Source organism: Myotis lucifugus, unplaced genomic scaffold, assembly GCF_000147115.1.
Source record: "Myotis lucifugus unplaced genomic scaffold, Myoluc2.0 scaffold_239, whole genome shotgun sequence".
NCBI lineage: Eukaryota > Metazoa > Chordata > Mammalia > Chiroptera > Vespertilionidae > Myotis > Myotis lucifugus.
In genome coordinates, this window is record NW_005871287.1 from 629,336 (window position 1) to 640,920 (window position 11,585).

At 52.9% G+C, this 11,585-nt stretch overlaps 1 protein-coding gene across 3 annotated transcripts in view; it reads left to right on the top strand.

Moving 5' to 3' along the window:
* The window catches only part of TOB2 (transducer of ERBB2, 2), a 9,538-nt gene extending 1,759 nt beyond the window's left edge, over positions 1–7,779 (top strand). For 2 of the 3 annotated variants that reach the window (XM_006098526.2, XM_006098525.2), the window contains exon 2: positions 3,951–7,779. In XM_006098526.2, coding sequence (XP_006098588.1) covers positions 4,048–5,055 — 1,008 coding nt within the window. In that variant the 5' untranslated portion in view covers positions 3,951–4,047 and the 3' untranslated portion in view covers positions 5,056–7,779. Of the gene's footprint in view, positions 1–1,230; positions 2,944–3,950 lie in introns of those variants that run through there. The other variant, XM_006098527.3, reaches the window with a different exon arrangement.
* Positions 7,780–11,585: the final 3,806 nt, after the last annotated feature.

An 11,585-nucleotide genomic window follows, 5' to 3' on the forward strand; every position in this document is an offset into this window, starting at 1 on the left:
AATGTATTAGGGCGGGGGATGGGGCCATCCGCCACAGCGCGTATGTGCATCGGAAACTTTTCCATGGTTCTCGGACCGTCGGCCAGCTCCCTTTACTGGGCATGCGTGGATTGCCGGCCGAACCTTCGCAAAGTGCGCAGGGAGGTGTAGTGTGCAGAGGAAGTAGGTCACTTGCTTCAAACCAGAGCGTGAGGTTTGTGGGGACTACAATTCCCAGAATGCAGAGCGCAACTCCACTTACATTGGGGTTCAGTCAAGTCTTCCCGGCTTCGGAGGAACCGAGAGAGCCCTAGAAAAGGCCCTCCTAGGCCGAAGGAACCTGGCAGTCAGACTGGGGCTGTGCCGGCCTGTGTTTGGGGTGATGGTGTGAGACTCTGGGGGCGGGGGGGGGGGGGCACTCAGTTGCCACAAGTCCTGGAACCTTTCAACCACACCCGCCCAACGCGGGGCTCCAGGACCGGTGGGATGGGTTTGTCCCTTGTCCCCCTGGATCTCAGCTCTGACTCCCAGGCACCCAGTTTATGACACCTACTGGCCTTGTCAAAATTGAGGATCCCTCCCCCCTCACTCCTCTGTCCACACTCACTTGAATCCAGTTGTGCTTGGTTGTAAAGACGATTTGGATGTTAAAGCTTCAGGTGCCTCAATATTTTTATAGATTCTCATGGTTTGGGGAGCCTGGTGGGTTCCCCTGCCATCATCTCTCCTTTTCTTGTTTAAAACATAACTTTATCTTCTTAAAATTCTTCCTTTGTATTTTTGCTAGATGTTTTCTCTGGAATCTCGATCACCACATCATTGTCTGCAGCCATCCTTTTCCCCCCATTTTTGTCCTTTTACACACTTTTCTTTAAAACACAATTCAGCGCAGAATTAACTTTGTTGCTGAAAGTAAACTAGTGAAGGGGGTAAGATTCTAAATAAGATAAAAGAATTTATTCTCACATTTGCAACTTTTTGGTATATTGACAAAATGTAGATTTGCTATTGTTAAACACAGCCCTCCCCCACCCCACCCCCATTTGCCACCTTTCTGACCTTTTGCCCCTGAGTCAAGGTTGGAAAAGTTCTTAGCGTCCTTTCCTGCTGCTTAACCCAAATCTACTTGTTCCTTTTATTGAAGGGTAGTTATTTCTAAGCTTTCTAATCTTACACATTCTATGAATATTTTATATACAAGCTCTAGAATTTGCCCATTGCCTAAAAAAAAAAAAAATGGACAAACTCATCAGAGTGGTTATTTCTATCTTTAAAGACAAGACAGCACCAGTGCTTTAATCCTGTGTTCCATAAGCTTCTTGAAGTCAAAATTAGAGCCTGAGCTGATAGAGCAGAAAATATCATTCTGGTTGTCTGGCATTTTTGTAAGGTTCCACCCCACAGCCATCTGGCTTAGCCTGTTCTCCAATTAAAGAGGCAAAGGTGGCATTATATATACTTCCTTATTTGTGCGGCAGCGTCACTGAGGTATAAATTGGTGTGCAGCTTTAGTTGCTGATGCTGCAGAAACCGGTTAGCTGGGCAGGGCTGATGACAGTGGTTCTATTGTATATTGAGGTGGGAGGCTTCTATCCCAGTGACTTTGGCCTGCATTTGAAATGCTCCCACTTTGAGGCTGAACTGTTTAGGGGAGGTTAACTTGAAAGGCAAATATGCACCCAAGTTAGAGAGGGCTAGAAAGGTGTAGGAGGCATACCCGAGGCTGTGTGTGCCTTGAGAAGTGTCAGATGCTGGATTCGGTCTCTTTTACTTTTCTGAAAACACTGTCTTTAACTTCAGGCTCATTCTTGGGAACCAGGACCAACTTTCTTCACAATTTTTCAGTCTCCTCTGTGTTTGGACACCTCTAGTGAGGGACTCCATACCGCGCTGTTCTTGAGTGGAGACCCAAGTTCCTGGTGGCTAACTTTGTATCTGGTGATGAACTCAGGCCTCACAAACAGAAAGGCTCTTAATCTTCTACCATTCTTCTTATTTCTCTGAAAACTAAAAGGACCCTGGAATTGATCTGTAGTGACCATGCATAGACATTTGGAGCAACTTGGAGATTAAGTCTTTGTTGGAGGCTGGGATTGAGAGGAGATAAGGGTCCCCTGGAGCCTGAGCATCCCTGTGGAGGGCTTGGGAGAGGCATGCTCATGGCACCTCTGATGACGCCCCACGTGACCCTCTGCCTCCTCAGACCTGAAATGAGGGCAGGCCTAGACCTGGCCAGTGTGTATGATGCTCCAGATTGAGCCAGTGCATCTTCTCTGGGACTTGCCTCAGAGAGCTTTGCTTGAGGATTCAATCCTAAAAATGCCCCTGGGAGCCATGGCCCAGGTCTGAAAATTATAGGGAAGTGAGTTAAGGCAAAGGGCTGAAAATGAGAAGGGATGTAGTTGAGGCAGGTGTTCAGAAAACTCGAGATCCTCACGCCTAGAATTAGTCTCTGGATACTCTGTGCTGGACCTAGAAGGGATTTTTATCAAATTCCAGCTCCAGATTGGTCACAGGACAGAAGATGCCCTTGACGGATCATGGATCAGTCTTGTTTCTGTGCTGAGCTCAGCAGCACAGTCTCACCAGAGGTCTGGCTGGGAACATGTTCTGGCCTGGTTGGCCCTGGAAGGGGGTGGCCTTTTCAGTTCAGTTCACCCACAGCATGAGCCTGGAGCTGTTGTCTGGAGAAAGTGAGGAGATGAAGCTCACTGGGTCTTAGGACCTCACAGATCATCTTCCTGAGACATGAGGCTGGCCCAGAACTGGGGACTGAGCCTGTTTGACCTCTGTGCAATCTGGCTATGAGGGACTCCCAAAATAACAATCTGAGTGTTCATCTTGGGCTGCCTCCGCTCCAGGGATCTCCAAACACTTGATAAATCTGATCCCGTGCCAAGGACAGGTGGTCACACTGTCCCTGGGAGACTGAGTGATGATGGATCCCCAGCTGGAAGCCGCAGGGTAATGGAAAATTCCTCCTCTCTGCCCTCCTCATCACTTACCCTCTCTAGCCCAAGCATGTCAAACATGCGGCCCGCCGGCCTTGAGTTTGACATGCTTGCTCTAGCCGGAAACTACAGAGATTCCCTCAGGCCACGTTAGTGCTGCTGGTAAAGATCTGTTGGCCAGCAGGACCCTCCTTCCCTCTCCTTTCCTCTGCTGCCCCAGGGCAGCTGCCATCAGCAGTGTCAGCAGTTCTGTTGTTGGCCCAGGCCTCTGGTTCTGACAGGTCTTGACTTTTTCCTGGGGCTCATGCTCTCATCTCTATTCTTGGAGGCTCTCTGGATGGCAGGGCTTGCCTTGGGTACACTGTGCAATTCTGAAATCAGTTCTGCAAACCCAGAGTGAGCCAGAGCACACACACACCCAGGGCGCACAGCATGACAAATGGGATGTGACTCGAGTCCAAGCCCCCAGCGAAACGGTGGCAGTGCTATTTCTTGTTCAATGACCCGCATCCCTTCCGCTTAAGGAGGAAAACTAAAGATTATGAACTTATACCTTGGCCTGTGACAACTTGGGGGCACAGTTTCACCAAGATATTGCTGAGAACGTTAGCAGGAGCCTTCCCTTCTCCAGCTAAATTAAGGGCTCGATATTTTTTTTGGTGCCAGTCATCCAGTGGTCTGAATTCTCAAAATACTGGGAACTGCAGCAACCCTATTTTCTTTAGAATTACTTAAAAGAAAAAAAAGCTAATTTTATCAAGTACCTACTAAAAACCAGGTACCGTGTGAGGCAGTTTACATCCTTGAACTAACCTAATCTTCATGATAACCTCATGTTGCTGATGAAACTAAGGCTCAGAACAAGTGACTTGCCCAGTCACACAAATAAAACTAGTCACTGGTGGGGCAAAAATGGGACCTCAGGCCTGTGACCTGCAGTTGGTGTTTTTCTGTCTGTCCTTGGCCATGGGACCCCGGCTCTTTGCGTGTTTACTCATGATGCCCCTTCTTGTTTCCCAGGGCCTTCTGGAACCCAAGGCTGCCCACCTTCCGTCTTCTGCCACTGTCCGTGGCTTGTGCACGTGCCCTGCACTGAGTGTTTGCTTAGGAAAGCGCCATGCAGCTGGAGATCAAAGTGGCCCTGAACTTCATCATCTCCTACTTGTACAACAAGCTGCCCCGGCGCCGGGCAGACCTGTTTGGGGAGGAGCTAGAGCGGCTCTTAAAAAAGAAATATGAAGGCCACTGGTACCCTGACAAGCCACTGAAGGGTTCTGGCTTTCGCTGCGTCCACATTGGGGAGATAGTGGACCCTGTGGTGGAGCTGGCCGCCAAGCGGAGCGGCCTGGCGGTGGAGGATGTGCGGGCCAATGTGCCCGAGGAGCTGAGCGTCTGGATCGACCCTTTCGAGGTGTCCTACCAGATTGGTGAGAAGGGGGCTGTGAAAGTGCTCTACCTGGATGACAGCGAGGGCTGTGTTGCCCCAGAGCTGGACAAGGAGATCAAGAGCAGCTTCAACCCTGATGCCCAGGTATTTGTGCCCATTGGCAGTCAGGACAGCTCCCTGTCCAGCTCCCCATCGCCATCCTTTGGTCAGTCTCCCAGCCCCACCTTCATTCCACGCTCCGCCCAACCCATCACTTTTACTACTGCCTCCTTCGCTGCCACCAAGTTTGGTTCCACCAAGATGAAGAAGGGCGGAGGGGCAGCCAGTGGTGGGAACGTGGCCAGCGGTGGGGCAGGTGGCCAGCAGCCCCCACCGCAGCAGCCTCGCCTGGCCCGCTCTCCCACCAACAACCTGCTGAAGCACAAGAGCCTCTCCCTGTCTATGCACTCACTGAACTTCATCGCCCCCAACCCGGCCCCGCAGTCCCAGCTCTCGCCCAATGCCAAGGAGTTCGTGTACAATGGCGGCTCGCCCAGCCTCTTCTTTGATGGGGCCGATGGCCAGGGCAGTGGGGCCGGCACCTGCAACAGCAGCAGCTTCGACATGACCCAGGTGTTCGGAGGCGGTGCCAACAGCCTCTTCCTGGAGAAGTCGCCCTTCGTGGAAGGCCTCAGCTACAACCTGAACACCATGCAGTATCCCAGCCAGCCCTTCCAGCCCGTCGTGCTGGCCAACTGACCACCCCCCTGCCTGCGGGGCCAGGAGCACCCAAGACCACAGAAGAGAAGAAGGAAAGGAAAGGCCAAAAAAAGAGGAAAAGAAATATACGAAAATATTCCCAATCTTCTCGCTCTCACTTCTAGAGAAAAGAGGCAGCCGAGGCACCTGAATCGTGTTTAACTCAACCTCCTTGCTGTTTTCCTGCCTGCCTATGATTTATTTGGTTGGTTTGGGGTTTGTTTTTTCTGTTGTTGTTTTTTTCCTTACATGTAGTTTTCTATATAACATCTTTAATTAGTGGCTTCCTGTGCTAAGAATGGTCCTGTTGTGAATTTCTGCTCCCTCCCTCCCTCCTTCACACACCTGGTTTAGGATTGGTGTGTTCAAGCTCACAAGAGCCACAGCTGGGCCTGGCCCTCGGAACAGGGAGAGGCTGTCCCCTGTCACTGTACCCATCACCCAGCTAACCTCTCACTCAGAGCCATCCGACCTCAGCAGGCCTTGTGTCCTGCCACCCAAATAGGTCTGACCCAAGCCCCCACTCCTCAGGCATGGGTCACAGGGAGCTGCTGGCTGGCCGCGTGACACCCTCCCCCCAGAGCTGACGCCTAACTCCAGGGAGGTTAGCCCTCTATTGGAATGCCTTTCATCTCTGTCCTGTGGCCCCCACACCACCATTCCCACCTGGCGTCCCAGACTACACCGTGGCCCTGGAGACACAGCCGTTGACCTGTGTGGCCTCTCAGGCAGCCTTTTCTTCCCTGGGCCTGTGAGGTGTGAGTAGGGAGGTGGGGCCAGTGTGCGGTGGTTTGCTGCCCTACTTTAAAGAATTCTAAGCCATGTGAAACTCCCCCCCTCCGCCCCCCATGTGATCCTGGGTTGTAGCAAATGCTTATTTATGTTTGAGGTGGGGGAATAGACCAGGGCAGTTGTCAGTCCTTTTGTAGGGTGGGTCACATGGTGGGTGAGACTGGCTGAGCCTGAGACACTCCCAGGGGAAAGCACTGCAGGAGGAACTGGTTTCCGGCTGCAGAGGGATCTGCACTTTTGTATTTGACCAAAAAAAGGGGGGGGGGGGCTAGCTGTGAGGGGCTGAGGAGAATACCCAGCCTCTGATGCCTAAGAGAAGTCCCTGGACCCTCCTGTTGTGTGACTAGCCCAGGGTGGGAGCTGCTCACCTAAGCACCCTGGGGTGGGAATTCTGAATCAGTGCCTGTAGTGGGCAGTCCTGAGCCTTGAATTGAGACTTTTGGGTCCTTTGGCTGTAGATGTTGTCGTGCACTTCTGCCCCTGCCTGCTTGGGAACATTTTGGTACCTCTTGCCCATCCCCTCTCTCTGCCCGACCTAACCCCACCGGCCTTGATGCCAGAGGAGTGGTCTGGGCAGGCCAGGCTTAGCCACTGAAGCTGGGGCATTTGGATATAGAAGAGCATTTGCTCCCCACCTCTGCCAGAAGAGCTGTTTCTCCAACCCAACCGTAGTGGGCCAGCTTCCATGCCATGATGCTTCGGCAAGTGGGGCACATGGCATCAGGGCCCCCATCACTGGAAAGTTCCAAAGCCCTCGGCACCCCACCCCATCCTCCCCAGCGACCCAAGTGGGCAACTGCTCTGGCAGTGGGTCCAGCCCAGATAGACACTGCCAGCCTTCCCTGCACTGGGCACCAGCTCTACCTCCCCCAGCAGGGCAGTGCCCTGCCTCCTCAGCCCAGCACCATCTGTCCCCTTAGACTCCTCAGGGGCCAGCCCAATCTGGGCCACCCTCTCTCCCCAGCCCTTGGCTCCCACACAGGTGACAGGCCCAGGCAGGTTGCTGCTCCCTGGGAAAGGTTGGATGCTGCCTTATGCCCCCTCCCCGCTCCCTCCTCCCAAACTCACGCACACAGGTACCCCCCATACCTGGTCAGCTTGTCTTCTCGCCACATGTAGGGAGAGGGCGAGACCAACCCCTTAGTGTCTTGAAATACGAAGAAAAATGTGTGTTCAGGAGCATGACTCCAGTGCTGGGCTCTTGGGCCCAGTTCAGTCTGTCTTGTCTCAAATCTAGGCATTTTTGCTTCAAATTTTTTTTATTTTAAGAAAACAGAAACAGAAATCTGCACTAATTTACCTGGTTTGGTAGGAAAACTTTTTTTTTTATTTTTTACATTTTTTGGTGTCCGTTTGTATTGAATAATTTGCTACATTTGTAAAATGTAAGAGGTATATATAATATATGTATATTTCTAACGTAAAATGTAATTTTTTTCTTTTCAAGATTTTTTCTTAAAAAGAGGAGAGAAACAAAGATATTTTTTCAGGAAAAACAAACTTTAAAATAAAAAAGAGGAGAATAAAACCTTTTTCTCCCCTTTCCCCATCCTCTATCTACCCCTCTTTCCAGGAACAAATCAGAAGGTGGATCATCTTGTAAAGAGTGTAAGCTTTTAGTCCAGAATGATGTCTTTTTCTCAATGCAGTGAGCTCTAGATTCTCTAGTTTGACCCTTAGGGATGGGAAGGGGGCATTGAGGCAATGTGGAGAGGGGCTTGGGGAGCAGGGCAACGAACTTGTTTTCTTTAGTGAAGGAGGAATACAATCAGCGTTTTGTATTCAGAATGTTGTGCAATATTTTGGAATGGGACATTGGTGTGTTTAGAGATTTAGTTTAAAAAACAAAACAAAAAGATTGATCAAATCTGTACAGTTTATATTGTTCCAGATTTTTTTAAGTTTGTATTAAAAGCATGATATATAATAGTCTTCTGCTTGCTCCTGGCTTGTTTTGTTTCTGGTCCCCGATTGGGGATGGAGAGAGTGGGAGTGACACAGCCCCTTTGGTTTCAAGAAACACTCACTCATCCTCACTTGATCCCTGGGTGGGCGTAAGTGTCACAGGTTCCTTTTTTACCACCTGCCCCGTCAGCACAGGGCACCACAGAGGGCCCACTCCCACGGGTCCTTGCCCACGTCGGACACAGGTTCCAGGAGGGTGACAAGTACCCCAGCTCCCTCACTCATGGTGGAGCCAGGCCTGGAAGCAGAGCCTTGAGAACAGGCTCTGAGGAACAGCCTCTTCCTTGGAGGCTGAAGGAGGGCTCGGCCTCCAGCTGCCTCTGGCTCTAGCATTTGCCGGCTCCAGACCGCTAGACCTTTAGGAGTGGGCACAGATGAGAGCCCACCTCAGTCAGGTTCTGTCCCCAAGCCTGGTGCTTGGATTCTTGGCTCTTCTCTTGCTGGGTAAGTCTGGAGCTGGAGCTGCTTTAGGGGTGAGAGGGCCCGTCTGGGCTGGGGCTGGGGCTCAGCCACCTCCCCCTTCCAGGGCCCCGTTAATGCTGCCCATGGTTGGGGAGGGTACAGACAACCTCCTTCTTCCCAGCAGGGATTCACACCAGCCCCTAAAGGCCCCTGGGTTGAAGAGAGCAGCCAGGTATGCCTTGAATCTCATCTCACCCTCACTATCTCCACAATACCATTGAAAAATGGGCTGCAAGTTAGATGACTCACTAACTTCACACAGCTAGGAAGTGGGGAGGCGGAGATGTTGACCTGTGTATGGCTGTTTTCATGTATGAAACCTAACAGCTGTGGAAAAGTGCCACTGGGGGCAGCATGGGAGAGCCGCCTGCAGCCTCCAGGCTGGACAGTGAGCAAGCAGCACTGGGCATCTGTGAGACGGGGTCTCCTCCAGCCTCCCCTCCCCAAACAGGCCCAAACTGGCCCCTCCCCTCCCAAGCATGTGACTTGGGCCTAGAACCTCTCAGGCCAAACACGCAACCTCTGCATGTCCAGCCCCTTGATGTCCAGTCCCTCCATGAGCCAGTCCTGCTACAGTGTGTCGAGCAGAGAGAGGCCCTGATCCAGGGGGGCTGCCAGACCTAAGGCCACTCTCGGGGTCTCACTTTCCTCTGTCCTGCCAGGGAGAAGCCCAGCCTGTCCCTATATCCCTGTGTCCAAGCTGCTGGCCCACCTGTGGGCCCCAGGGCCCCTTGCATGCATTCCTGTTTATATATATAAAAGCCCAGTGACCCGAACAGTGGAACAACCAGAACGACCAGTGGCTATGATGCGCACTGCTGCAGCCAACCAGCCTGATCTGGGCCCCAATTGGCACCCCTCCCCCGCAACTGGCCCAGCCTGATGGACTTCCATCGGGCGGGCCAGCCAGACCCCAGCCATGCACGAATTCGTGCACCAGGCCTCTAGTGTTAATATAAATAAAGCACCTAACATAAGTGCTTTATCTGCCCTGGAAGCACAGGTGGGACAGCAGTTACAGGACAGGTGTGCACAGGGGGCCTGAGAGTCTAGGATCAGGAGGCGAAGAAAGAGTAGGATTTGGCCAGGAAGGAGAAAGCAAGGCCAAGGCCCCTCCTTCCGCAGGGAACCTGTCAGGAGGACGCCCTTCATCGAAGAGTGTGGACTCTGCTTTCTCAGAAGACTCAGGTTTGAGTCCCACCCTGACCACTCCCTAGCTGGGTGACCTCAAGCAAACCACTTCACCTACTCTGTCACCTCATTTCTTTCACCTCTAAAACGGGGATAATAACTATATTTACTTGTGAAATTAAATGAAACAATGAATGGGAAATGCTGAGCACAGTGGCTGGCCCAGAGTAAACAACAAGTAGCATTTCCATCATCAGGGTCATTATTGTTCATCTGCAAATGCCAATGGCCAACCCAGACCAGGATGTGTCCTCGCATCAGCAAACAGGCCGAAACCCAGCCCTGCCAGCAGCGAGGCCAGGCTGGGGCGGAAGAGAAAGCCATTCTCCGAGCCGCAGAGCCTCGGCTGGCTCCCACTCTGCTCTACCGCCCTGCGAGGCTGCTCGTCCCCTGCAAGAAAGTATGCTGATCTCTGATCGACACTCTGATCAACACTCCTCCTCTCCAGGGGCCCAGCCTGCGGCCTGGGAATGGGATGGGCCCTCCATGTGTGTCCCGAAACCTGGAGAGGCAGATGGGCAGGTGGGGGTGAGTCATGGGGGCAGGACAACCCTGCTCTGTTCCTCACCGTCTGCCCGCCCGTAAGCCAAGGGATGCCACTGTCTGGTCTCCACCACTGCCATCCTCCCCTGAGTGATTCAGTGGGTGGAGGGCACACTCTCACCCTCACCCTCCCTCCTCCTTGTCCTGGGCCTGGCGAGTTTGGCCAAGTCCTGCCTGGGCCGGGCTAAGGGCAGGCTGGGACTGGCCAGGAAGTCTCCAAGTCCCTGGGCAAGAGGCACCTGCTGGTCTGCTGGTTTTTAATTTAGGGAATTTCACGGCCGGCAAGAGAAGTCCTCACACTGTCGACTTTCTGCGTAACTTCAAACACCTCTCTCCCCTCTTGACATCTATCCCATTTGTAAGAGGGACGTTGGGGCTAGGCCTCGGCCCCTGTCTAGCTGGGCCATTGGGCTAGTCCCTGGGCCAGCTCCTCTTCCTGCCCCACTGGCTCCCAAGACCTGGTGAGGACCCTGGAGGACCCTGAGCCGTGGCACCTTCCCCGGGAGGGGAGAGAGGAGGGGTGGGTTCAGCCCTGGGCAGGACCACATGGGCACTGACAGAGAGCTCTGCAGGTACAAGGGCCCGGTCAGAATCCTGTGGGCTGTGGCCGGGCTGCGTAAGTCCAGGCAGGAGGAGAAGCCTGGCCCGGCCACAGGGACATCTGGTCCCTCAGCGTCTCTGCCCTGATTGACTATATTCAACATTCAACATGGAGCCCCTGTCAGCACCAGACACTGTTGTAGGTGTGAGGAAAGTAAGGGCAGACAGCAGACAAATCCCCTGCTCCCCTGGAGATGATGTTCCGTTAACCACAAGCAAGTGAGAAACTGTTAGACAGGGAGGATGTGCCGTTAAGACCATCGCAACTGGAGATGGCAGCTAGGGACCAGGCAGTCCCTTTACACTGGGCAGGTGGGGGCAGGGCCCCCCCCCCAAGGAGGGGGCTTTCAACCTGTGCTCTGATTTACATGGAAATGAGCAGAGACAGCAGCAGGGGGGGCAGCCACTTCCACGGGCAGGCAAGGCAGAAGCCAGCATGGCGCGCTCAGGGAGTGAAAGGCTAGCAAGCAGCAGGAGGCGAGTAGCACAAGGTGAGGTTGTGGACGTCCTCAGGGCCGCACCATGGGCCCCGTAGACCAGGTGGCGAGTTGGGATTTTATCTTTTTTATATATATATATGTTTTTATTGATTTCAGAGAGAGGAAAGGAGTGGGAGAGAAGGATAGAAACATCAATGATGAGAATCGTTGACCAGCTGCCTTCTGTATGCTCCCTACTGGGGATAGAGCCTGTAACCCAGGCATGTGCCCTGATGGAATCAAACTGTGACCTCTTGGTTTATAGGTCGACACTCAACCACTGAGCCACACCGGCTGGGCTGGAATTTTATCGTAAACATGAAAGTTAAGTTTCACACCCCCAGGTTGCCTCATCTGTGGTTAGGGGCAGAGAGATTGAGAGTGTTCTCACTCAGCAAACCTTCCATCAACAAACCTTTATGGGGCCCCTCCTTGTGCCAGGCCCTGAGCTGGGCCCTGGGCCTGAGCCTGCGTCAGGAGTGGGGGTGCTTCTAGTGG